This window comes from Sceloporus occidentalis, unplaced genomic scaffold, assembly GCF_023333645.1.
Source record: "Sceloporus occidentalis isolate IW3139 unplaced genomic scaffold, rSceOcc1.0.p SCAF_239, whole genome shotgun sequence".
Lineage (NCBI taxonomy): Eukaryota > Metazoa > Chordata > Lepidosauria > Squamata > Phrynosomatidae > Sceloporus > Sceloporus occidentalis.
In genome coordinates this window covers 744714-769585 of record NW_028317219.1, presented here as the reverse complement: position 1 = coordinate 769585, position 24872 = coordinate 744714, and the positions used below count along the sequence as shown (strand labels likewise).

Here is a 24872-nt window from a genome sequence, read left to right as displayed (position 1 = left end):
TTAGTTTGTCATTTAACACTGATGCTGCAATCGCTTTCTGTCCTTGTTTTGGGGGGCAAAATATATGCTTCCCCCTATTATAATAAACAAATGATGACACATTTAATTTTATTTGATAAACAAATGATGTTAAATACAACAGCAGAATAAAAAAACTTTGATAAAATGCATTTCTTGTCTTTATTTCCCAACCAGCCCCCCCAATTTATGCACATTTGAGCCCAGGCTTGCCACGCTGCCTCCCAGGCTTGCCACGCTGCCTCCCACATACGCCATGCTGCCTCCCACATATGCCATGCCACGCTGCCTCCCACATATGCCACGCCACGCTGCCTCCCACATATGCCACTCCACGCTGCCTCCCACATATGCCACTCCACGCTGCCTCCCACATATGCCACTCCACGCTGCTTCCCACATATGCCACTCCACTCTACCCCCACATATGCCACTGTGCCTGATACGCCTTATACCCCCTGATACACCACTCCATCCTCCCAGACATGCGACACTGCCACCCAGACATGCCATGCTACCCTCCCCGCATATGCCTCTCCACTCTACCCCCAGATTTGCCACTGTGGCCCCAGATATGCCTTATACACCCTGATACACCACTCCGTCCTCCCCAGACATGCCACACTGCCCTCCCCACATATGCCTTATATACCGTATATGCCTTATACCCCCAGATATGTCTCTCCATCCTCCCCAGATATGCCTTATACCCCCCAGATATCTCATAGTCCCCTCATAGAGTCACAGCCCCGTTCACAGCACACTGACACCATGCTTTTATAAATAAGTACTGGGTTAATCTTCACTGCCCCCAGGATTTAGATTCCACTTAGTTTGTCCCCCTTTATCTCTAACTGCACCTTAAGTTAACGTTATTAAATTAATTAAATTAACCCTCAGTCCTCATCATTAAATTAACCCTAAACACCCCATTAACCATAACTACCCCTAAATTAACCCTAAATACCCCATCAACCACAACTACCCTAAAATTAACCCTAAACACCCCATTAACCATAGCTGCCCCTAAATTAACCCTAAAAACCCTATTAACCATAACTGCCCCTAAATTAACCCTAAACGCCCCATTAACCATAACTGCCCCTAAACACCCCATTAACCATAACTTTTCCTAAATTAACCCCCACCTCCCCTAACTTTCAGCAACCCAAATATTAATGTTATACTTACAGTTAGGTGAGTGTCACAGCCATGTGGTTCTGGAGAAGGAAGGGGCGGGGCCAGTTGTCACAGTGATTACAGGGAGGGACTGGTAAGTAGGAGCTGCTGCTGTGAGTCACTGAAACGTATTATATAATGAGGGGTTTGCTCTGAAAAAACCCTCATTTTATAATCGATAAAAATCGATTCAACTAATCGATAATGAAATTCGTTGGCAACGATTTTCATTATCGATTTTATCGATTAGTTGTTGCAGCTAGACTCTTTAGTGATAAAAAGAGAGGAAAATGGAGTATCTTCATTCAGATATTAGAAAGGTGCTCTTCTCAGTATGTACAATTGGTTAATAAATATAAAATAAACAGTATGCCTCGTTGCGACTCGCCCTTTCGGCCCTCGCCCCTAACAGTACTGAGCTACAATGTACGTGGCCTTAATATCCCGGAAAAGAGGTCTCGGTTGTTCCGAGAACTCCATCTAGCAAAGGTATCAGTGGCCCTCTTACAGGAGACCCACTTCAAAGAGTCTCATGCACCTGCTTTGCGGAACCCCGCTTTTCCTTTGATTTACACCAGCAACTTCTCGGCCTCGAGATCTAGAGGCACAGCCATATTGTTTTCCCGTCACACTCCTTTCATTTTGTCTGAGATGAGGGGTGACCCCGAAGGTAGATACACTTTCATTAAGGGTACCATACGGAACCAGACATTTACATTCACTTCCATATACCTCCCCAATTCTGGACAGTGTGCTTCCCTCTCCTGCATTCTCCGCTCCCTTATGGAGTTTAAGCAGGGTATCCTGGTTTTGGGAGGGGATCTAAACATGCCGCTCGCTCCCCGTGTGGACACCTCTTCTGGCTCCTCTCGCGCCCCGCCGTTTCAAACTCAAAAATTCAATTCTATCCTGCATAAACATAGATTAGTTGATTGCTGGAGGGCCTTCCATCCAGCTGACAGGGACTACATCTGTTACTCCCCTCCCCATAGATCTTATTCCAGAATCGATCTCCTCTTAATGGAGTATTATCATCTCGACCTAGTGGTGGACTGCACCGTTGGGATGGCGGGACTATCGGACCACTTCATGTCCACATGTTTAGACCGCGCGTCAACTCCTGGCGCCTCAATGAGACGCTCCTATCTGACGAACAGGCACAGGCAGTTAATGAACAGTTAGAACACCTTTTCCGGGCGAACGCGGAGTCTGGGGTAGGCCACTCCGCCATGTGGGAGGCCCATAAATGTACTGTACGTGGAGTCTTCATTAGTAGGGCCGCCTATCTGAAATGCTTGCGGTCTGGGGAAATTACGTCCCTTTCGAATCAGATCGCTTCTTTGGAGCAACTTCTTAAACAATCTTGTGACGAACGCACGTACTTAGAACTGACGACGCGCTGCGCTGTTCCATGGGCTTCAAAACTGCGAGCATTTGTAGACATGACCTTTAGTTTGTCATTTAACACTGATGCTGCAATCGCTTTCTGTCCTTGTTTTGGGGGGCAAAATATATGCTTCCCCCTATTATAATAAACAAATGATGACACATTTAATTTTATTTGATAAACAAATGATGTTAAATACAACAGCAGAATAAAAAAACTTTGATAAAATGCATTTCTTGTCTTTATTTCCCAACCAGCCCCCCCAATTTATGCACATTTGAGCCCAGGCTTGCCACGCTGCCTCCCAGGCTTGCCACGCTGCCTCCCACATACGCCATGCTGCCTCCCACATATGCCATGCCACGCTGCCTCCCACATATGCCACGCCACGCTGCCTCCCACATATGCCACTCCACGCTGCCTCCCACATATGCCACTCCACGCTGCCTCCCACATATGCCACTCCACGCTGCTTCCCACATATGCCACTCCACTCTACCCCCACATATGCCACTGTGCCTGATACGCCTTATACCCCCTGATACACCACTCCATCCTCCCAGACATGCGACACTGCCACCCAGACATGCCATGCTACCCTCCCCGCATATGCCTCTCCACTCTACCCCCAGATTTGCCACTGTGGCCCCAGATATGCCTTATACACCCTGATACACCACTCCGTCCTCCCCAGACATGCCACACTGCCCTCCCCACATATGCCTTATATACCGTATATGCCTTATACCCCCAGATATGTCTCTCCATCCTCCCCAGATATGCCTTATACCCCCCAGATATCTCATAGTCCCCTCATAGAGTCACAGCCCCGTTCACAGCACACTGACACCATGCTTTTATAAATAAGTACTGGGTTAATCTTCACTGCCCCCAGGATTTAGATTCCACTTAGTTTGTCCCCCTTTATCTCTAACTGCACCTTAAGTTAACGTTATTAAATTAATTAAATTAACCCTCAGTCCTCATCATTAAATTAACCCTAAACACCCCATTAACCATAACTACCCCTAAATTAACCCTAAATACCCCATCAACCACAACTACCCTAAAATTAACCCTAAACACCCCATTAACCATAGCTGCCCCTAAATTAACCCTAAAAACCCTATTAACCATAACTGCCCCTAAATTAACCCTAAACGCCCCATTAACCATAACTGCCCCTAAACACCCCATTAACCATAACTTTTCCTAAATTAACCCCCACCTCCCCTAACTTTCAGCAACCCAAATATTAATGTTATACTTACAGTTAGGTGAGTGTCACAGCCATGTGGTTCTGGAGAAGGAAGGGGCGGGGCCAGTTGTCACAGTGATTACAGGGAGGGACTGGTAAGTAGGAGCTGCTGCTGTGAGTCACTGAAACGTATTATATAATGAGGGGTTTGCTCTGAAAAAACCCTCATTTTATAATCGATAAAAATCGATTCAACTAATCGATAATGAAATTCGTTGGCAACGATTTTCATTATCGATTTTATCGATTAGTTGTTGCAGCTAGACTCTTTAGTGATAAAAAGAGAGGAAAATGGAGTATCTTCATTCAGATATTAGAAAGGTGCTCTTCTCAGTATGTACAATTGGTTAATAAATATAAAATAAACAGTATGCCTCGTTGCGACTCGCCCTTTCGGCCCTCGCCCCTAACAGTACTGAGCTACAATGTACGTGGCCTTAATATCCCGGAAAAGAGGTCTCGGTTGTTCCGAGAACTCCATCTAGCAAAGGTATCAGTGGCCCTCTTACAGGAGACCCACTTCAAAGAGTCTCATGCACCTGCTTTGCGGAACCCCGCTTTTCCTTTGATTTACACCAGCAACTTCTCGGCCTCGAGATCTAGAGGCACAGCCATATTGTTTTCCCGTCACACTCCTTTCATTTTGTCTGAGATGAGGGGTGACCCCGAAGGTAGATACACTTTCATTAAGGGTACCATACGGAACCAGACATTTACATTCACTTCCATATACCTCCCCAATTCTGGACAGTGTGCTTCCCTCTCCTGCATTCTCCGCTCCCTTATGGAGTTTAAGCAGGGTATCCTGGTTTTGGGAGGGGATCTAAACATGCCGCTCGCTCCCCGTGTGGACACCTCTTCTGGCTCCTCTCGCGCCCCGCCGTTTCAAACTCAAAAATTCAATTCTATCCTGCATAAACATAGATTAGTTGATTGCTGGAGGGCCTTCCATCCAGCTGACAGGGACTACATCTGTTACTCCCCTCCCCATAGATCTTATTCCAGAATCGATCTCCTCTTAATGGAGTATTATCATCTCGACCTAGTGGTGGACTGCACCGTTGGGATGGCGGGACTATCGGACCACTTCATGTCCACATGTTTAGACCGCGCGTCAACTCCTGGCGCCTCAATGAGACGCTCCTATCTGACGAACAGGCACAGGCAGTTAATGAACAGTTAGAACACCTTTTCCGGGCGAACGCGGAGTCTGGGGTAGGCCACTCCGCCATGTGGGAGGCCCATAAATGTACTGTACGTGGAGTCTTCATTAGTAGGGCCGCCTATCTGAAATGCTTGCGGTCTGGGGAAATTACGTCCCTTTCGAATCAGATCGCTTCTTTGGAGCAACTTCTTAAACAATCTTGTGACGAACGCACGTACTTAGAACTGACGACGCTCAGACGGCGGTTAAGCACCCTACTTAATTACAAAATTCAGCGCTCTTTCCAATACACTAAATCGCTTTATTATGAACATGGCAACAAAAGCGGGAGCCTACTAGCTAATGCGCTACGAGCTAAACAACGCTCGATATACATAAGCAAAATTAAAACGCACCACGGCTTCACCTCTTGTTCCCCTTCCGACATCTCCGACTCTTTCTGTCACTATTATCAATCGCTCTACGGCCTTCAAAGCGTCTACACGGGGGAGCACCGGAACTCCCTTATCAGGGACTATCTGAACACACATGTACGTCATAAACTGACGGACGCTCAAGCGGAGGCACTTGAGGGGGAAATCTCAGACGTAGAAGTCTCGACCGCCATGAAATCCATGGCCGCTGGGAAGGCACCAGGTCCTGATGGGTTCCCCCTTCGATACTACCGGGCCTTTTGGAAACACTTGCAGGGACCCTTCACAGCCTTGCTCAACGCCATCAGGAATGGTGAGCCTCTGCACCCTCACTCACTTATGGCAACTATCTCTGTATTGCCTAAAGACGGGAAGTACCCCTTATGGTGCCAAAGCTCCAGACCAATCTCTCTTCTGAATATAGATGTAAAACTTTTTGCAAAGGTTTTGGCGACCAGGCTTCAGCGAGTTTTGGGGTTCTTGGTCCATCCTGATCAGACAGGCTTCCTCGCTGGTAGAGAGGGTCGTGATGGCACATATAGGGCGCTCAACACCATCCATATCGCACAACATACCGGTCAGAGGATCCTTCGCCTGTCTACAGACGCAGAGAAGGCATTTGATAGGGTGGCCTGGGACTTCATGTTCCTAACTCTTCGAACTATGGGTTTTGGCCACTCTTGGATGCATTGGGTCACGTCTTTGTACTCGCTGCCTTCCGCCCGCGTGTGCGTAAATGGTGCACTCACAGCACCATTCCAGATTTTTAACGGTGCACACCAGGGCTGCCCCCTATCTCCCCTCTTGTTTACCCTCACCCTTGAACCCTTTTTGCAGGCCGTCCAGCAAAATCCTAACATCCACGGCCTGACCTGCTCAGATCGTGCTATGAAAGTATCCGCCTATGCTGATGATCTTCTATTCGCAGTATCACAGCCACTCATCTCACTACCGCACATCCATGAAGAGCTGCGCGTCTATGGGTCCCTCTCCAATTTCAAAATAAACACAGATAAATCCGAGGCCCTCGATGTTTCTTTGCCACCAGGAAAGGCGCGAACGATCCAGAGCTCATTTCCATACCGATGGTGCCAACACAGCATTAAATACTTGGGGGTTTGGGTGCCGAGGGACCTCACCACTGTGTACGCCGCTAACTTCCCCAACCTTCTAACGCAAGTCAGAAGAGATTTGCAGTGCTGGTCTTTCCCCCACGTATCGTGGCACGGCAGAATCAATGTGCTCAAAATGAACATACTCCCAAGGGTTTTGTACCTCTTTCAGACTCTCCCCATAGCCATACCAAGGGTCTTCTTTGGGGAGCTTTGCTCCTTAATGATTTGATACGTATGGAGAGGACGATGCCCCAGGCTAAGATATGCCGTGCTCACCCGCACGGGGGAACTAGCACTGCCCGACTTTCTCACTTACTACCGTGCCTCCCACTTGCAACGAATCATGGAGTGGAATTACCATCCGCCCTCGAAATTACGGATAGATCTGGACCAATCCACCATGCGCTTTCCTCTATCTACCTGCATGTGGCTTCGCCCAGAAACCCTGTTGATGCCGTCCTGCACTTACCTGTTTGTTTGTGCCACTTTGGCTATATGGAGATCCCGTCAGGTTGGGGGGCTCCTCTCCTCATTCCCCTCTACGCAGGCAACTTAGACTTCCCTCCGGGCTTGGAAGAGGGATACCTGCATTCGATGGGCTTAAACTCCAAGTCCTGTGCAACTGACTTCTGGGACAACGGTGCTCCCCTAGCCGCTGAGAAGGTCTTCCCGTCCCCTGGACCTAGCGTCCTCCACAGATACGGCTTTTCTCAACTCATGCACTACATCAAATCGCTCCCGGGTAAACATCACCTCACCAGGGAACTCACCGCCTTTGAACGGCTTCTCCAACCAGAGGGGAGGGATCTCAACCACGTACCAGCTACTAAACTCGGGCACTCCCGCCGCGTCGTCCCCATTTATGGGTGCATGGGAGGAGATCCTTGGGGAATCACTCACTGAGCAGTAGTGGGAAAAGGTCTGCATTCTAACACACAAAGCTCCTTTGCTTCCAAATACCAGGAAACGGCCTATAAGATTCTCACTATGTGGTATAGGACTCCAGTGTACATTAATAAGATATGTCCGGGGAGTGATCTGACTTGCTGGAGATGCGGAGAGTAGCCTGCTACGTTCCTGCACATATGGTGGGAATGTGGGAGGATACGGCCTTTTTGGCGGGGTGTTGTACACGGAGTGGAGGAGGTGTCGGGACGAGAGATGTCCTGCATCCCCGGTTTTTGCCTAATCTCCCATACGGATGTATCCCTGACTTCCTTGAAACGCTCTGTTACCAGGCATCTTCTTAATGCGGCCCGCTCCCTGATCCCTCGACAATGGAAACGCACTGAATCACCATCACTACGTCAATGGGTAGCTCAGGTGGAAGAGATAAGGGCAATAGAAGAATTGATGGAAGCATATACTAAGGTCTGGGCTAGCTGGATATCGTTCCAGTCGTCCCCCGCACTGGCAGCGCTCCTGAGGTGATACCCCACCATTTCTCTCTGTCCCCATGCCTCTGTCTCTCCTTATCCTCTTCCTCTCTTCCTTCTTTTTCCCCTCTTTTTCAAATTTTTTATTTATTTTTTTTTAATCCCCTGTATCCCGGGCAGGCGGTGGACTCCGTCTGAGATGATGTGAGTCGGTGGTCTGGACACCGAAACCGCCCCCCCTTGTGTTCCCATAGTGTTGTATTGTCTGTTAGTGTGATATTATCTTTTGTGGTTTCTTGCTCATGAGACATATATATTGCTCCACATAATTGGAAACAATTGCTTTCACCCGTCACCTGCAATTTTATGTTCTGTATCTCTACGAATTCCGACCTACGTGGCGATTGTCAAACTGCTCGATTTATTATGTCAGCCTCCAATTGTTATCAATGCGATTCTATTGTACGCTGTCCGACCTCTGATGCAATAGATAGTTTACAGAAATCACACATTATTGACCATCATTGTATCAATGTTCTTTTTGTCTTACCCTTTGTTGTTGTACTCCTTTTATGTCAATAAAACCTAAACCTAAATTTTTACATTCGGTATGATGGGACTGCAACTCTAATTTAAACAAATAAAACAAAAACACCCACAAAGGTATATATTTCTGTAAAGCAGACAATCCAGGCTATCCTATCAGGGGGATTTGGGCACTCTACATGCAGGTATTTGGCCACCAATCACTGTCAAAGGTGGCCACAGAAATTAGTTCCTGCACTTTTTTCACCAACACATCTTAGTATTTTGTAGTATTCTTAGGATTTTTTGTACAGGGTATGTGTTACGGCAGAGAAATCTATCCTAAATTGTGGCTTTCTGGACATTACAGGGCACAAACGGGACCATGCGCGTTATGGATTCCAAACGTGAAATTTTCACATTTTGCTTTAGTAGACCCAGTAGCCTACCTAGTGCGGAGCGGGGGGGGGGCGGGGCGTTCCGCCCCGGGTGCCGATCGTCAGGTGGGTGCCACGTGCTGGGGTGACCTCATGTCCGGATCCCCGGCAGTATCGTCATTTTTTTTTTTTTTACACCGCTCGGCGCCCCTCAGTCTCCTTCGCGAGGCCTCTAACTCTGTCACGGTGCCGGCATGCCATGTTGAGCGCCGAAATATGACGTCATATTTCGGCGCTCAGCAGTGAAGCGGCACAGCAGGAAGCAGCGGCAGAGCAGGAAAACGGAGGCGTCGTGCTCCCACCGCAGGATGGTAAGTAAAAATACTTTAACTACAAAGGGGGAGAGGGGGGTAGATAGTGAGAAGGGGGAGGTAGATAGTGAGAAGGGGGAGGTAGATAGTGAGAAGGGGTAGAAAAGGGGGAAGGTAGATAGTGAAAATGAGTGAGAGAATGAATAAATGCGTGGATGAATTGTCTGAATGAGTTTGTGAGAATGCATTAATGAATGTGTAAATTTGTGTGAATGACAAATTCACATAATTAAATCACACAATCATTTATTCTCTATAAATGATTGTGTGAATTAATTATGTGAATGAAAGTGTGAATTAGTGCTGATCAGGTTCTATGTGGGCAGTGTGGACGCCAGGGCTGGCTTTGGGTTGTGCAACTATATGCCTGTAGTTTTATCTCTTGCTATGTTTCCATACATTATTATTGTATACTTGCAAATACAGGATTTGTATGTCTGATTCTATGCCTCCAGTGCTGAGTTCACATGTGAACAATAATAATAACAATATATATATATATAATTGCTAACAGGAATCTGGGCATGCCTGGGCATGATAGGAGTGTGATTGCTGTTAACAATCACATATATATATATATATATATATATATATATATATATCTATATATATATATATATATATCTGCTGTGTTACTTACTTTAAATAAAAGTGTGAGATTTTTTTTATGGTGGGGGGGTCATATTTGGTTTCGGACAGGTGAATGCTGGATTTTCGGTTTCAGTCCAGAATTTTCGTTTCGGTGCATCCCTAAGCCAGACAATGAAGTGGTAGGCCTACACCACATCAATGTTTGGCTTAGTATATAGTGATAGGAGTTATGCTGCACTATTATCAGTGTCTGCCTCAATGTATAGTGATAGGGATTACGCTGTACCACCGTCAATGTCTGCCTCAGTATATCGTGTTAGGTGTTATGCTTTACCACTGTCAATGTCTGCCTCAGTATATAGTGGTAGGTGTTATGCTGTACCATCGTCAATGTCTGCCTCAGTATATAATGATAACAGTAATGCTGTACCACCTTCAATGTCTGCGCCAGTATATAACGATAGAAGCTATGCAGTTATGCAGTTGGGGGGGTGTCACGTACAGGATCCACCCCAGGTGCCAAATACGCCCCTGAGTAGACCGATGTTTCATTTGGGCCTGTTTAGCACCCCCCTAATTATAAATACCCCATAAAAGTATTTTTTCTGTGGTTTTCTGGACTTTACAGAGCACAAACGGGACCATGCGCGTTATAGATTCCAAAAGTGAAATGTTCACATTTTGCTTTAGTAGACCTATGTTTCATTTGGGCCTGCTTAGCACCCCCCTAATTATAAATACCCCCATTAAAGTATATATTTATGTAAAGCAGACAACCCAGAGTATCTCATCAAGAGCATTTGGACAATTTCCATCCAACCATTTGGCCGCCAATCACTGCCAAAGTCAGTCGTTGCTCTAATTTCCTGCACTTTTTTCACCAACACTTCTGTGTTGCTGGGGATTTTTGGCACAGAGTATGTGTTACGGCAGAGAAATCCAGCCTAAAGTGTTCAGCCACCTCTCCTGATTACGCAAATACCCCACATGCCTAGTTTTTTTGTGGTTTTCTGGACTTTACAGAGCAAAAACGGGACCATGCGCGTTATAGATTCCAAAAGTGAAATGTTCACATTTTGCTTTAGTAGACCTATGTTTCATTTGGGCCTGTTTAGCACCCCCCTAATTATAACTACCCCCATAAAAGTATATATTTCTGTAAAGCAGACAACCCAGAGTATCTCATCAAGAGCATTTGGACAATTTTCATGCAACCATTTGGCCGCCAATCACTGCCAAAGTCAGCCGTTGCTCTAATTTCCTGCACTTTTTTCACCAACACTTCTGTTGCTGAGGATTTTTGGCACAGGGTATGTGTTACGGCAGAGAAATCCAGCCTAAAGTGTTCAGCCACCTCTCCTGATTACGGAAATACATGCCTAGTTTTTTGTGGTTTTCTGGACATTACAGGGCATAAGTTGTAACGTGCCGGCATACTGGATCACGGTGTGTGCTAAGCCAATGCTATCTATGAAGCAGTTTAGCAGTCCCACAGGAGAACATGTTCCCATAAAAGTATACATTTTTGGAAAGCAGTCTACCAGAGTATTTTACCAGGAGCATTTGGACATTTTCCATGCAGCCATTTGGCCATCAATCACTGCAAAAGTCAGCCGTAGCAATAATTTCATGCGCTTTTTTCACCAACACATCTGCGTTGCTTTGGATATTTTGCACATGGTATATGCTATGGCAGAGAAATCCAGCCTTAAGTGTTCAGCCACCTCTCCTGATTACGGAAATACCCCACATGCCTTTGTTGTGGTTTTCTGGACATTACAGGGCACCCACCAAACTAAACCCACATTTTTTTTTAAAATGTTTTTGTTTTTAGGGTTTTTTTTTTTTTTTGAAGATTGTGGGGAGGAAAGGGTTAATTTAGGGTAAGATATGTATTTGGGTGTATTTTTTTTTTACTGCTGCTCTGCATGATGCTCTGTCTCTCTCAGATGGAGGAGAGAGGCAGAGCATCTGCAGTAACCAATGACCAATCACAGCGATCGTGTGACATTACTGTCGGATGTGTGGCACTGGGGGACTGCCCAGGGTGTGGGGCAGTCCCCCAGGGCTAATGACAGACCGGAGGGAATGCCCGATCGCACGATCGGGCATAGATCTGTAACAGTTTACCGGCATTCGTGCCGGTAACTGTTACAGCTTCCTCATCGGAGTGATCGGGTAGCCCAGCAGGGTCTAGACAGACCCTGCTGGGCTACCCAATCCTCCCGTGAACTTCCAGGTGACGTTAGTAGTGACGTGACCCGGAAGGGAAAGCCCTCAGTACCTCATCGGAGTGATTGGGTAGCCCAGCAGGGTGACGTGACCTGGAAGGGAACGCCCGATCGCGCATACCTAACTGTAACATTCATGCCGGTAACTGTTGCAGGTACCTCATCGGAGAACTTCCAGGTGATCTCACGTGCAGCGGAAAGGATGTGTCCCTGATGCTGCATGAAGGGCTAGACATACCGGTACGTCCATAGGGGTTTCTTAATGGGCGTTTTTTGGACGTCCCGGTACGTCTATAGGGGATTGATGGGGTTAATTTAGATAAATACAAAGTTATGCACTTTGGGGTAAGGAATGCACAAGCAACTTACACCCTAAATGGTTGTGAACAAATGTGAAGGATTTGGGAATTGTTATAGACAACAAACTAGGAAACAATACGCAATGTCAGTCAGCAGTTGCTAAGGCCAGTAAGGTATTGTCATGTGTAAAAAGGGGCATCAATTCGCGGGGTAAAATTTTTATTTTGCCCCTTTATAAATCAAAGGTAAGACCACACCTTCAATATGCTGTGCAATTTGGGGCACCTATCCTAAAGAGGGATAATTTTAGCACTGTACAGGGATCCAGGGAGATACGGCAGCCGGCCCATCTCCCCAGCGGCAGCAGGAGCACCAGGGAGGGGATGCAGGCGGCATCACTCCCCAGCAGCTGATTGTGTACCCGGGAGATGGCGCAGCTGGCCAGTCTCCCCAGCGGCAGCTCCCAAGTCCGGGAGCGGAGGAACCTGTCCCCCCTCCCCAGCGGCAGATCCCATTTGAGGGAGCTGAGCGTATCGTCCGTCCTCCCCAGCGGCTGACAGAGGACCTGGAAGATGGCGCAACTGGCCCATCACCCCAGATCGACCCGTTGAGGATCTAGCCGGGTCGGCCTGACTATGGGTCAGGGGGGGGAGGTTGTGACGGTCCCTCGTTAAGCGGTGCCTTCTGTGGTAGTTATTGTCTGAATTCTGTATGTCCCAGTATATGTATGATTATTGTTATGCTTTTGTTATCCCCTCATGTGTTACCCTGCCCATGTGACACATGTCCTACCCATGTGACACATGTCCTGCCCACGGACTTCGGAACCCCTCGTAGCCTGGAGACCATCGTCCCAACCACAGCACCGTTGTATGGAGATACCTCACGGGTGGTGAGGGTACGGACCAGGGGTGGTGAGGAGAAGGAGCCTCCTGCAGATTCCTGGCCGCTGGGGCTACCAGAAGAGCGGAGATCAGCACGCACGCCGGCTATCTCGCGGTCCGTCCCGGGGAAACTTTGAATGGCTGCGGCTCAGGGGGTCCCTTTGACCGATTGCGTCGCTTTTTGGACAGGATATCCTCAGGACCCCGAGCTCCTTCGGGATCACCCCGAAAACGACGGTTTAAAGCTGTACGGACATTGCGGGGCTCGGTGGCCTAAGTGTGGCGCTGGACTGTCTGGGGTGGGCGGGAAGATGTGGACATGATTTATGGTTTGTTTCTCACCTAACCTGTATATAAGCCTGTGTGTTTCCCAAAATAAAGAGTCCCTGTTTTACCTCACTATGAGTCCTGTCTTGTAATTGAGGTAAGCCTTGGTGCTGCCCATATCATGGTGGTAGAGCGGTGTATTGCTATACTTCTGTATACTACAGTGCCGCCAAGGTTCCTAAAGAGCTGTGTCCTCTGCTATGACCAATTATTGTCCTTTTCAGGACAATAGCCCCACGGTGTAGCTCAGCTTCGGCTAGCCACAGTGGTGAAGCAGCCCCATTGCAGTGGCGTTCCACCTTATCTCTGCAACGCTGGTTCTGTCTGGCGGTGAAGGGGTTAATCGATGGTATCCGGTGGCCATGGGGAGAAGGAAGCAACGATTGGCGGGCGTACCCTGTGGGGTACAGTTCCCGTCAGAGGCACCTGTTCTAAAGAGGGATAATTTTAGTACTGGAAAAGGTGCACAGACGGGCTACAAAATTATTAAAAGAAATGTAACACTTTAGTTATGAAGAAAGGTTAATTAATTTCAATCTGTTTAGCTTCAGAGGTGATATGACAGCATTATATGAATATATTCAGGGCCGATACGGACCATTCTGTGGAAATCTATTCATAAACAGGACTATGCATAGGACACGTGGTCACACATTTAGACTGGAAGAAAGGAGATTTATTCTAACGCAAAAGAAAGTAAGGACAATAAGGATGTGGAATTATCTGCCTGCAGAGGTAGTTTTATCAGAGTCTGTACAGATATTTAAACAACAATTGGATTAATACTTGCAAAAACATAATATTCAGGGATATAGTTTTTAAATTATGCGGAAACAGCTTCTTGATCCAAGGAGAGATTGGACTGCCATTCTGGGGTCAAGAAGGATTTTTTCCCTTAGTTTGTGGAAAATTGGAAAGAGCCACAACTATTTTTTTGCCTTCTTTTGGATCAACAGCACGAAATTAACAGATATGGGAAAGGCTGAACTTGATGGACGCATGTCTTTTTTCAGCCTATGTAACATGAAAGCATGGTTCCATCCTGCCTTGTATCAACGGTTCAAGCTGGTTGAGGTGGTGGTGTAATGGTGTGGGGGGACATATTCTTGGCACACTTCAGGCCCCTTAGTGCCAATTGGCCATCATTAAAACGCGACAGCCTACCTGAGTATTGTTGCTGACCATGTCCATCCCTTTATGACCACAGTGTACATCTTCTGATGGCTACTTCCAGCAGGATAATGCAGGATAATGCACCATGTCACAAAGCCCACAATCTCAAACTGGTTTCTTGTACATGACAATGAGTTCACTGTACTCCAAAAGCCTCCAGAGTCACCAGATCTCAATCCAATAGAGCACCTTTGGGATGTGGTGGAACGGGAGATTCAAGTCATGGATGTGCGGCCGACAAATCTGCAGCAACTGTGCGATGCCATCATGTCCATATGGACCAAAATCTCTGAGGAATGTTTCTAACACCTTGAATGAAGGCAATTCTTAAGTCAAACTGGGTTCAACCCGGTACTAGCAAGGTATACCTAATAAAGTGGCCAGTGAGTATATATATATATATATATATTGTAACAAGGTGCAGGGTGTTGTGGACGGGGTATACATTCCTCCTCGATTTTGCAGGGTTTTGTATGATATATAGGGCAGGCTGGTGCTCCAACCCGCAGTTTACATGCACCTGGACTGACACAGGATCCAGGCCAGGAGTTTAAGTTGACTCCGATGCACTGGTCAGCTGCAAGTAATTAGCTGCACTGACTGCAATAAAAGACACGGATATAGGGGCGCATGTACATGTGGGGAAGAAAATAAAAAATAATAGTGCAATATCTCAAGTAAATAATATAGTGTGAATGTGTAGTGAGTGCACTCACAAAATACAGATGGTATACAGGCTCTTCAGGGTAAAATATTCTTTATTTCTTCTATTTCTAAAATGGATATAAAAGAGAAAAGCCAATGGTGCAGAATCCTCCTGTCGTGCACCATTGGCTTTTCTCTCCATTTTAGAAATAGAAGAAATGGGTTCTGATTGTGGCTGCTGGTGTTGGAGAGTTTGAAGCTGGTATCTCCAAAAATGGACAAACCCATGAGCATGCCCTCCTTGCATACACTCTTGGTGTCAAGCAACTAATTGTTGGTGTCAACAAAATGGATTCCACTGATCCACCATACAGCCAGAAAAGATACGAGGAAATTGTGAAGGAAGTCAGCACCTACATCAAGAAGATCGGCTACAACCCAGATACTGTTGCCTTTGTGCCTATTTCAGGCTGGAACGGTGACAACATGCTTGAGCCCAGCTCCAACATGCCCTGGGTTAAGGGAATGAAGATCACCCGTAAAGAAGGTAACGGCAACGGAACAACTCTTCTTGAGGCTCTTGATTGCATTCTGCCATCCAGCAGGCCCAATGATAAGCCACTTCGTCTGCCACTCCAGGATGTCTACAAAATCGGTGGTATTGGCACAGTACCAGTCGGTCGTGTAGAAACTGGAGTCCTGAAACCAGGCATGGTCGTTACCTTTGCCCCAGTTAACGTAGCAACTGAAGTTAAGTCAGTAGAAATGCACCAAGAGGCTTTGAGTGAGGCTCTGCCCGGTGACAACGTTGGCTTCAACGTAAAGAACGTCTCTGTGAAAGACGTCCACCGTGGAAACGTTGCTGGAGACAGCAAGAACGACCCACCTCTGAAAGCTGGTGGATTCACGGCACAGGTCATCATCCTCATCCACCCAGGTCAAATTAGTGCTGGGTATGCCCCTGTGTTGGATTGCCACACTGCTCACATTGCTTGCAAGTTTGCTGAGCTCAAGGAGAAGATTGATCGTCGTTCTGGTAAGAAGCTGGAAGACAACCCCAAATTCCTGGAGTCTGGTGATGCTGCCATTGTTGAAATGGTCCCAGGCAAACCCATGTGTGTTGAGAGCTTCTCAGACTATCCTCCTCTTGGTCATTTCGCTGTGCGTGACATGAGACAGACCGTTGCTGTTGGTGTCATCAAGGCAGTTGAGAAGAAGGCAGCAGGCAGTGGTAAAGTCACAAAGTCTGCCCAAAATCTTTCACAAATCACCTACCACCTCAGTCTTAACCAGCGGTGGAAGATTGGTCTCAGAACTGTTTGTATCAATTTGCCTTTTAAGTTTAATAGTAAAAGACTGGTTAATGACTACAATGCATCGTAAAAGCTTCAGAAGGAAAGGAATGTTTGTGGACCATTTGTTTGTGGCAGTTTTAAGTTATTAGTGTTAAATCAGTAAATTTCTAAATGGAAACAACTTGACCAAAATCTGTCACTGAATTTGAGACCATTAAACAAAGTTAATATTGAAAAAAAAAGAAAAAAAAAAAAGAAGCTGAGGGTAAAGGTGATGGACTGGCCAAGCATGTCTCCAGACCTAAACCCTATTGAGCATCTATGGGGCATCCTTAAACAGAAGGTGGGGGAGCACAAGGTCTCTAACATCCACCAGTGCCGTGATGTTGTCATGGAGGAGTGGAAGAGGACTCCAGTGACAACCTGTGAAGCTCTGGTGAACTCCATGCCAAAGAGGGTTAAGGCAGTGCTGGAACAAAATGGTGGCCACACAAAATATTGACACTTTGGGCCCAATTTGGACATTTCAACTTAGGGGTTGAAACACTGGGACACGTACATGTAGGGAAACAATATATCACAAACAATAGTGTAATACTGTAAATATATGTGATAAGAATCTATAAGATAATTGCACTCACAAATGAGATATGGAAAGCTCCTCAAGGGTTAAGGTAGACGATTTCTTTTATTTCTTAATAAAACTATAAAAGTGGACATCAAACCAAAATAGTGCAGTATCCTTAAATCGCAAAAGGCAAAATGTACTTACAGTCTCGATGGCATAACCTAAAAGTTATGCATCCACGTGTGTAGTTAAAACCTGTAAGACTCCAAATTGGTTGATGCCAGAAGAGGACCCTGCAGGCGACTAATAGGCTCATTTGCATGGCCTTTTTAACTCCTGATGGCGAACCTACGTATTTCTGCTCTCGTTAACCCCTTCGATGCTGCGGCGGGAGCGGAAATCCGTAGGTTCGCCGCCAGGGGTTAACTTGGCCGTCAGAGACCATTGGTCTCCCTACTATAACAGTTAAAGGTCTGTACAAGCGACTTTATTGGTTGTTCGTACGGACTTTTAACTGTTGTAGCAGGGAGACCAGTGGTGTCTGCCGGCCAAGTTGCTGGGCCAGGATTTTAAAAGTCTGTATGGGCGACTCTATTGGTCGCTACAGGGGGCTCATCTGCCATCAACCAGTGAAGTACAGGTGTACTTCATTGGTTGATGGCAGAGGACTCCTTTTCAGGCGGCCAATAGAGTTGTTCGTATGGCCTTTTAACTTCTAGCGCCAAAGCTGTTGCGTAGTCCGTACTGCATTAACCCCGTAATAACCCCTTCTAAAAAAAATGGAAAAAACGCACACGAAGAATGCACACGAATATTCGCCTGAACTGAAGACGGGAACGGGCGAATATTCGCAGAATGCAAAGATTTTTCTCCCCACGAAGACGAACACGAAGAGTTGGCCGGCGCCCAAGTCTATATATAACCACATTGAACTATATTTCTATATTAGCCAGAGTACTGTCACTGTTAAATGATATAGTATACTATGATAGTAAACTGGCAATAGTGTGGCTTGCTCAAATTCCCCAGATGGCAGAATTAGCAAAGTTGCTTTTCCTTGGGAGACTTTACAAAAGCCTGGCTCCTGACAAGTTGTTGTATGCCCTTGTGCTTTCTAACAAAAAGAATACCAGAAAAAGCAAACAAACAAATTAAACAACATGTGTTTCACCTCTGCCTGTGGCTTCTTCAGGGCCACTTTTGTTTTCCTGATGAACTTTTTTTTAATTATTCTTTTGGGTCAATTCACTAAAGAGAGTTGATTATTCATGGAGGTCTTAAACCAACAAGCTTCTGCTGCAAGCATTGGCAGTACAAGAGCCTTACTCTTTTGTCTTTTTCTAAGACATTAAATGTCATTTGGTGCTGCTCTTCATCTAACATTCCATCATTTAGATGTTAAGCATCATCTTGCGAATGTAGTAGGCTTTTAGAATGTAGTAATAACTCCTGCTATTTATTTCTGCTGGAATAAAATAGGGTCAGTTTTATCTTTTCCCTCCCAAAAACAACATTTTCAGTAGTGGAGGTTGTGATCTTCTGGGGGACCTTCGCTTTTGCAGATTTGCCAGTTTTTCTATTTTAGGAAAATTGGATTGACTGCAGCATGGATTAAAAGTAATTACATTCACAGTTAGTAAACAACAGCTCTTAAGTGCTACTGTACTCAACATTTTATTTAGTGCTCAAAGAAAATACTTATCGTTTTCATGGGTCTTTTAACATTACAAAACAGTTGCTCTTAGAAATATATGCTGAGATTACATAATTTGAAAAATTACAATTAATGGCTAGTTGTGACCCCCTCTCCATTTGTTTATTTTTCTTAATCCAGAAGTGGCGTGTATCTACAACCATTGTTCGGATAATCTCTGCAGTTCTCTTCTTTGTTATTGGCTGCCTCCTCTTTGTTCTCATCCCCACCATTATCTTCCAGAAGATTGAAAACTGGAGCCTTCTGGAGTCCATTTACTTTGTGGTCATCACATTAACTACCATTGGCTTTGGAGACTATGTGGCAGGTACTCAGTACGACAATATTTTTTGGTTTATTCCCTTCAAATGTATATTCAGTTGCATATAAGTACATTAATTTGCCCATTGAAGAAATCAAGAAAAGAAAATAACTAACTGATTCATCTGAAATCTAAACTTTCCTCTTATTGACTTCAATGAGTTTTCAACAGAAAACAGCTATGATTAAAGTCACAGCTAGTGATCAGTAGCATAGATGAGTACTGCTGCAACTAACAATTATTTTAATAATCGATTAGTTGGCCGATTATTTTTTCGATTAATCGGATAAAAAAAATGCAAATTTTTTAAAATTTAAAATAATGTAATAAAAAACGTACAATTTACACTTTCATCTCTTTATCGCAATGGCCTCTCTCTATTCACCTTTTTATTTTACTGACATAATAATAAAAGCTTCAAGAACCCAAACACAGTGTTTCTCAAACTAGGTTTTAATACAAAGTTATTAGTAAATATTAATTCATATTTAATAAAAACTATGAGAAAAAAGCCTTGTTTATATTTTCTTTTATTTACCAAACTGCCCCCAGTTATGCACATCTGACCCCCAGCTTGCCACTCTGCCCCAGATATGCCTTATACCTCCTATATGCCAGAGATTCCACTGTGCCCCCTGATATGCCACTGTGCCCCCGATATGCCTTATACTCCTTATATGCCAGTGATATGCAACTGAGCCCCCTGATATACCTTTTACCCCTAGATATGTCTTATGCCCCCCTGATATGCCTTATATCGATATGCCTTATAACTTCCAATATGCCACTGTGCACCCCGATATGCCACTCCGCCCCCCCATAAATGCCCTGCACCACCCTGAAATTCATTATGCTCCCTGATTCACCACTCTGCCTCCCCCAGATATGCCACTCTGAAATTCATTATACCCCCATACACCACTCTACCTCCCCCTATACACCACTCTAACACCCAGATATGCCATTCTGCCTCCCTGAAATTCATTACACACCCATACACCACTCCGCTACGCTGAAATTCATTATACCCCCCATACACCACTATAACTCACCCATACACCACTCTGCCTCTCCCCCTCCTCCCATACATCACTCTGCCTCCCCCCCATTCACCACTCTGCCTCCTCCCCCTCCCATACACCACTCTGGCTCCTCCCCCTCCCATACACCACTCTGGCTCCTCCCCCCTCCCATACACCACTCTGCCTCCTCCCCCCATACACCACTCTGCCTCCTGTCAGCAACAGAGGTTCACAAGACACCAGGGAGCCGGGTAGAGAGGCAGAGTGGTGTATGGGAGGGGGAGGAGCCAGAGTGGTGTATGGGAGGGTGGCTCCCATACACAACTCTGCCTCTTCTCCCCCCAGACACCACTCTGCCTCTCTCCCGACTCCCTGGTGTTTTGCGAACGTCCGTTGCTGACAGGCACTTTCACTGCAGCTTCATACTCACCTTCACTTCCACTGGGGCTTCTAGATCATGTGATGCTGCCATTGCATCGTAGCGGAAGTGGAGGGGAGAGGCGGAAGTTGTCTGCACATCGCACGGACACCCACCGGCTGACAGTGAGGGGAATCCAGGTCCCCTGCAGCATTGCGGGGGATCTGGATTCTAGTGTTATAATCCGATCTCTGTTTGAGGTCGGATTATATAAGGAGAGGAGTTTCAGAGCGTTTGCTCTGAAAAAAAAACCTTTTTATAATCGATAAAAATCGATTCAACTAATCGATAATGAAAATCGTTGACAACGATTTTCATTATCGATTTTATCGATTAGTTGTTTCAGCCCTATAGATGAGCCCTCTGTCCACTATAAAATGATTTAATGGGATAATACAAGTTAAGGCATTGTCCATACATAAACCCTCCTAAATAATAGCATAGATCACAGGTTGCACACTGAAAGTCCAGCTCTGGCATCCACATTGTCCACATAGAACCTGACCAGCACCCAAATTACACACATAGGACTTGCCATCTTTGTCGCCAAACAGCCCAACCCAAGCAAACTTTGTCCCCAAACAGTAAGACATATTTGTCTTCAAACAGTCCATCTTGTGCCATCTTTATCCCATAAACACCCTGCCTGTGCCATCTTTGCCTTTCCCCAAATCACTTATACATCTATGATACACACAAACACTTATACAGTCACTCACTCATTTACTCAATCTTGAATTCTCTCATTCACACAGATCATTTACAAATATTCATTAAAGCATTTTCAGAAATCATTCAAGCAATTCATCCACACATTTATTCATACTCACTCATTAGCACAATTAATCCACACATTATTTCATTAATTATATCACTCAAATGTCATTCCCAAATCCCCTTATACATCTATGATACACACAAACACTTATACGGTCATTCACTCATTCACTTTTATTCAAAAAAATAATTTACAAATATTTATTAATGCATTTTCAAAAATCAGTCAAGCAATTCATCCACAAAATTCATCCTAACATTAATTCTCTTACTCATTCTCACTCTTTATTTCAATATTTTTACTAACCCCCTTTCTCACTAGCTACCTCCCCCTCTCACTATCTACCCCCCCTTTTATAGTTCACTTACCCTGCTAAACTCCTGCAGTGGGAGGGCAAGGCCTCCATCTTGCTGCTCAGCCACGCTGCGAGACCAAGACAGAGGCCTTGTGCTTCCACCACCGCAGTCAGGGCAACACCAAGGTGGGTGGTGGCAGGGAGCATAGGAAACGGAAGGGCGCTGAAAGGTTGCTGAAAACTTTTTAATGATCGACCGCTCTGCGCCCCTCTCTCTCCGCTCCCAGCCGCATGGGTGCCATGCACCCTGTGCACCCGCCTCTATGCGGCCCTGGCCTTGGTGATAGGCTGGCCACCTGGCACCCCTGCTGCCATGGTGCCCTGTGCACACAGCCCACACCCCCCAAAGGCCGGTCCTGTCAGTCAGCAACCTGGCCGGGCGCCACAACTGAAGTCTTCATGTGCCCATTGTGGCACGCGTGCCATAGGTTCACCATCGCTGATACAGAATGAATAAACAAAAGCGTTTTCATTATTAGAGTATAGCTGCGTGGTAAATACATATAAAAAGGTATTTATATATTGATACTGAGCTTTGCTATATTGCAAGCTCATTAGTAATGTATAAATACTCCACTTCATTACAGGAGATAGACAGATGATTTTGAAGTACCTGGTAAAAGTGACAGATGTGACACGACTCAAAGGGTAAAGGGAAAAAGTGGTGGTAAAATAATGCAGGCAAGGGAGGAGAGGGAGACAGATTATATGAGTACAAAGTACTAGAGAAAGTGGAAAGGAGACAGCAGAGTAAAATCAAATTGAGGTAATCTAACAGGATTTGAGAGGAGAGCATGGAAGAGAACACAACTTGAATACATGAAACTAGAGTGAAAAACAGGAGTGAAAGGACTTGAATGAAGATTTACAGACTTACATGACTTGACATGTCTGCTACATCTCACTTTGCTAGCCACTGTTTAATTTGTTTTTGTACAAGAAATCTTAAATACTGTTAACTTTATGTAAAACTTAAAGTAGGAATTTCACAAGAAGGCTCATCCTTGGTATTCAAAAATGACACAATGTAGATCTAACAAAATAAATGCTATATAATATGTGATGTTTATTGGTGCTCTGCTTTTTAGGGGATGGAGTAGGTGTTGAGTACCAGTGGTACAAGCCACTGGTTTGGTTTTGGATATTACTTGGCCTTGCTTACTTTGCCTCCATCTTGACAATGATCGGGAACTGGCTTAGAGTTCTGTCCAGGAAGACACGAGCTGAGGTAACGCAAACCTTTACAAACTGTAGGCATATTGGTCAGAAAAGAGGTTGAATGCCTGCTGTTGGAGAAAGCTTCATGGTGTAGCCATGTTAAAAATATATTTTTCTGGATAGAGATGAAAAATACACAAATATGGACTCAAGTGGTCCTAAGAGGGGTAAAGCAATATTTTTATCACTTATTCTCAACCATTATATTTATTTTCTTTTTTTAAATAGCCCATTAATCTTTTTTTCTTCTTCAGTTTTACTCATTTTTAAACATTCCCCCTTTCATTTAATCTCCTAGTAATACGCATAGGCATCTACTCTTCCTGTACTATAGATAATCATCTTTGGGTTTTGCATCTGAGAGTGGAGTGGGAAAATATCTCCCTGTAGAGGCTTCTGATACACCCCACTGTTCCACCTGGCAGTGTACAAAGTATGGGAATACAAAATAAAAGAGGAATTTACTTTTCTAAAATACTAGGTCTTGCATTTCAGCAAATGATTGTACATATTATTGCATATGATTATTTAGTAGAGCCAAAATAGAAGAAATGCTCATCAGTACCCAAGCAAGTAATTTTGGTATCTTGATTGTTACCTCATTTCTCTCAGATGGGAGGCTTGACTGCCCAAGCTGCTACCTGGACATCAAGTATTACTGCAGACATAAAGCTTCCGCACCGAGGTCTGAGTCTCAACTTTCAGGAGAGGTTGCACCGCCAAAGAGAGGACATGCAAGGACCTGGGGAAGAACATGAAGAGGAAGATGAAAGAGAACAGCAGGATAAGAGGAATGACAAGCAAAGGGAACCCTCGCCAAACCTACTTGGTTCTTCCCCCATCAATATTCAGACCCCAATTGTGACTCCTGCTTTAACCACAGAGGATGTTGTGACACAGGCTTTGGAATGGGGTGAAAATATGGCATTTATAGATGAGTCATCTGATACACAGAGTGACATGGGGGTAGGTGAAGCACAGGTTCGAAAACTACCTAAGGGAAAGAGGAAAGGGAGGGGAGCAAGAAGTGTGGTTAAAAGAGATACCCACCCTGGATCTCGGAATCGAGATAAGGGAGAAAGTGGATAAAAGAGTATTGGGATTGACTGACATCCCCATCTCCCAAAGTGCCACCCAACATACGCTGTTACACTATGACTGAAGGATATACAGCTCAAAAATAAACAAATGTGAAAGTTTACCCATGTGTAAGACTATCCATAGATGCAATGTGGATATCACTGGTGCCAGTCTGACACCATATCAAGATCACCATATCATTGGGTATATATAATAAACACAGCCAGGTAGGCATCCCCTATAATGCACACTCACAGTGAACTGGTTATAGCAACAGGTAAATGGGTGCCTCAAAGTATGTTAGTAGACCATTGATATTGCCAAGTCAAGATCACTGAGCTAATAGGCATGATGTACACTTCAATGGAGAGAGAATGGCATAAAAACACAGGTCATGCAATCATGTTGAAAAAGATAATTTCACTGTAAAATAAAAATATTAGAGGTGCTGCAATCCTATACACATCACCTAATACATGGCAAATATGGGCTGTAGGGTCAGTTACTGAGTTCAGACAGTTACATACACACAAACACTATATACAAAGATGACAAGGGCAAAGCCTCACCCTCACAAATTCACCCTGTATTAACATAGCCTAGAAAGACGCCTATTCTTATCAAACAAATTATCACTTCTGCTTCAAGTGGACATCCAAAATATTGCATGGCACCAAGGGGTTTAGATGGCAAAGTGTTAGCTCTATAATCTGCTGAAATGTGTACATTGAAGTCTGATTGGATTGTGAGACTGATGGTTAATGGTACACAAAAGGTCAATTGATTGA

At 45.1% G+C, this 24872-nt stretch overlaps 1 protein-coding gene across 1 annotated transcript in view; it reads left to right on the top strand.

Moving 5' to 3' along the window:
* Window positions 1-24093, top strand: part of LOC149276438 (potassium channel subfamily K member 4-like) — a 52167-nt gene extending 28074 nt beyond the window's left edge. Inside the window, exons 4-6 of the mRNA XM_089503661.1 lie at window positions 19033-19219; window positions 22875-23014; window positions 23617-24093. Of these exons, the coding sequence (XP_089359787.1) occupies window positions 19033-19219; window positions 22875-23014; window positions 23617-24093 (804 nt within the window). The remainder of the gene's footprint in view (window positions 1-19032; window positions 19220-22874; window positions 23015-23616) is intronic.
* Window positions 24094-24872: the final 779 nt, after the last annotated feature.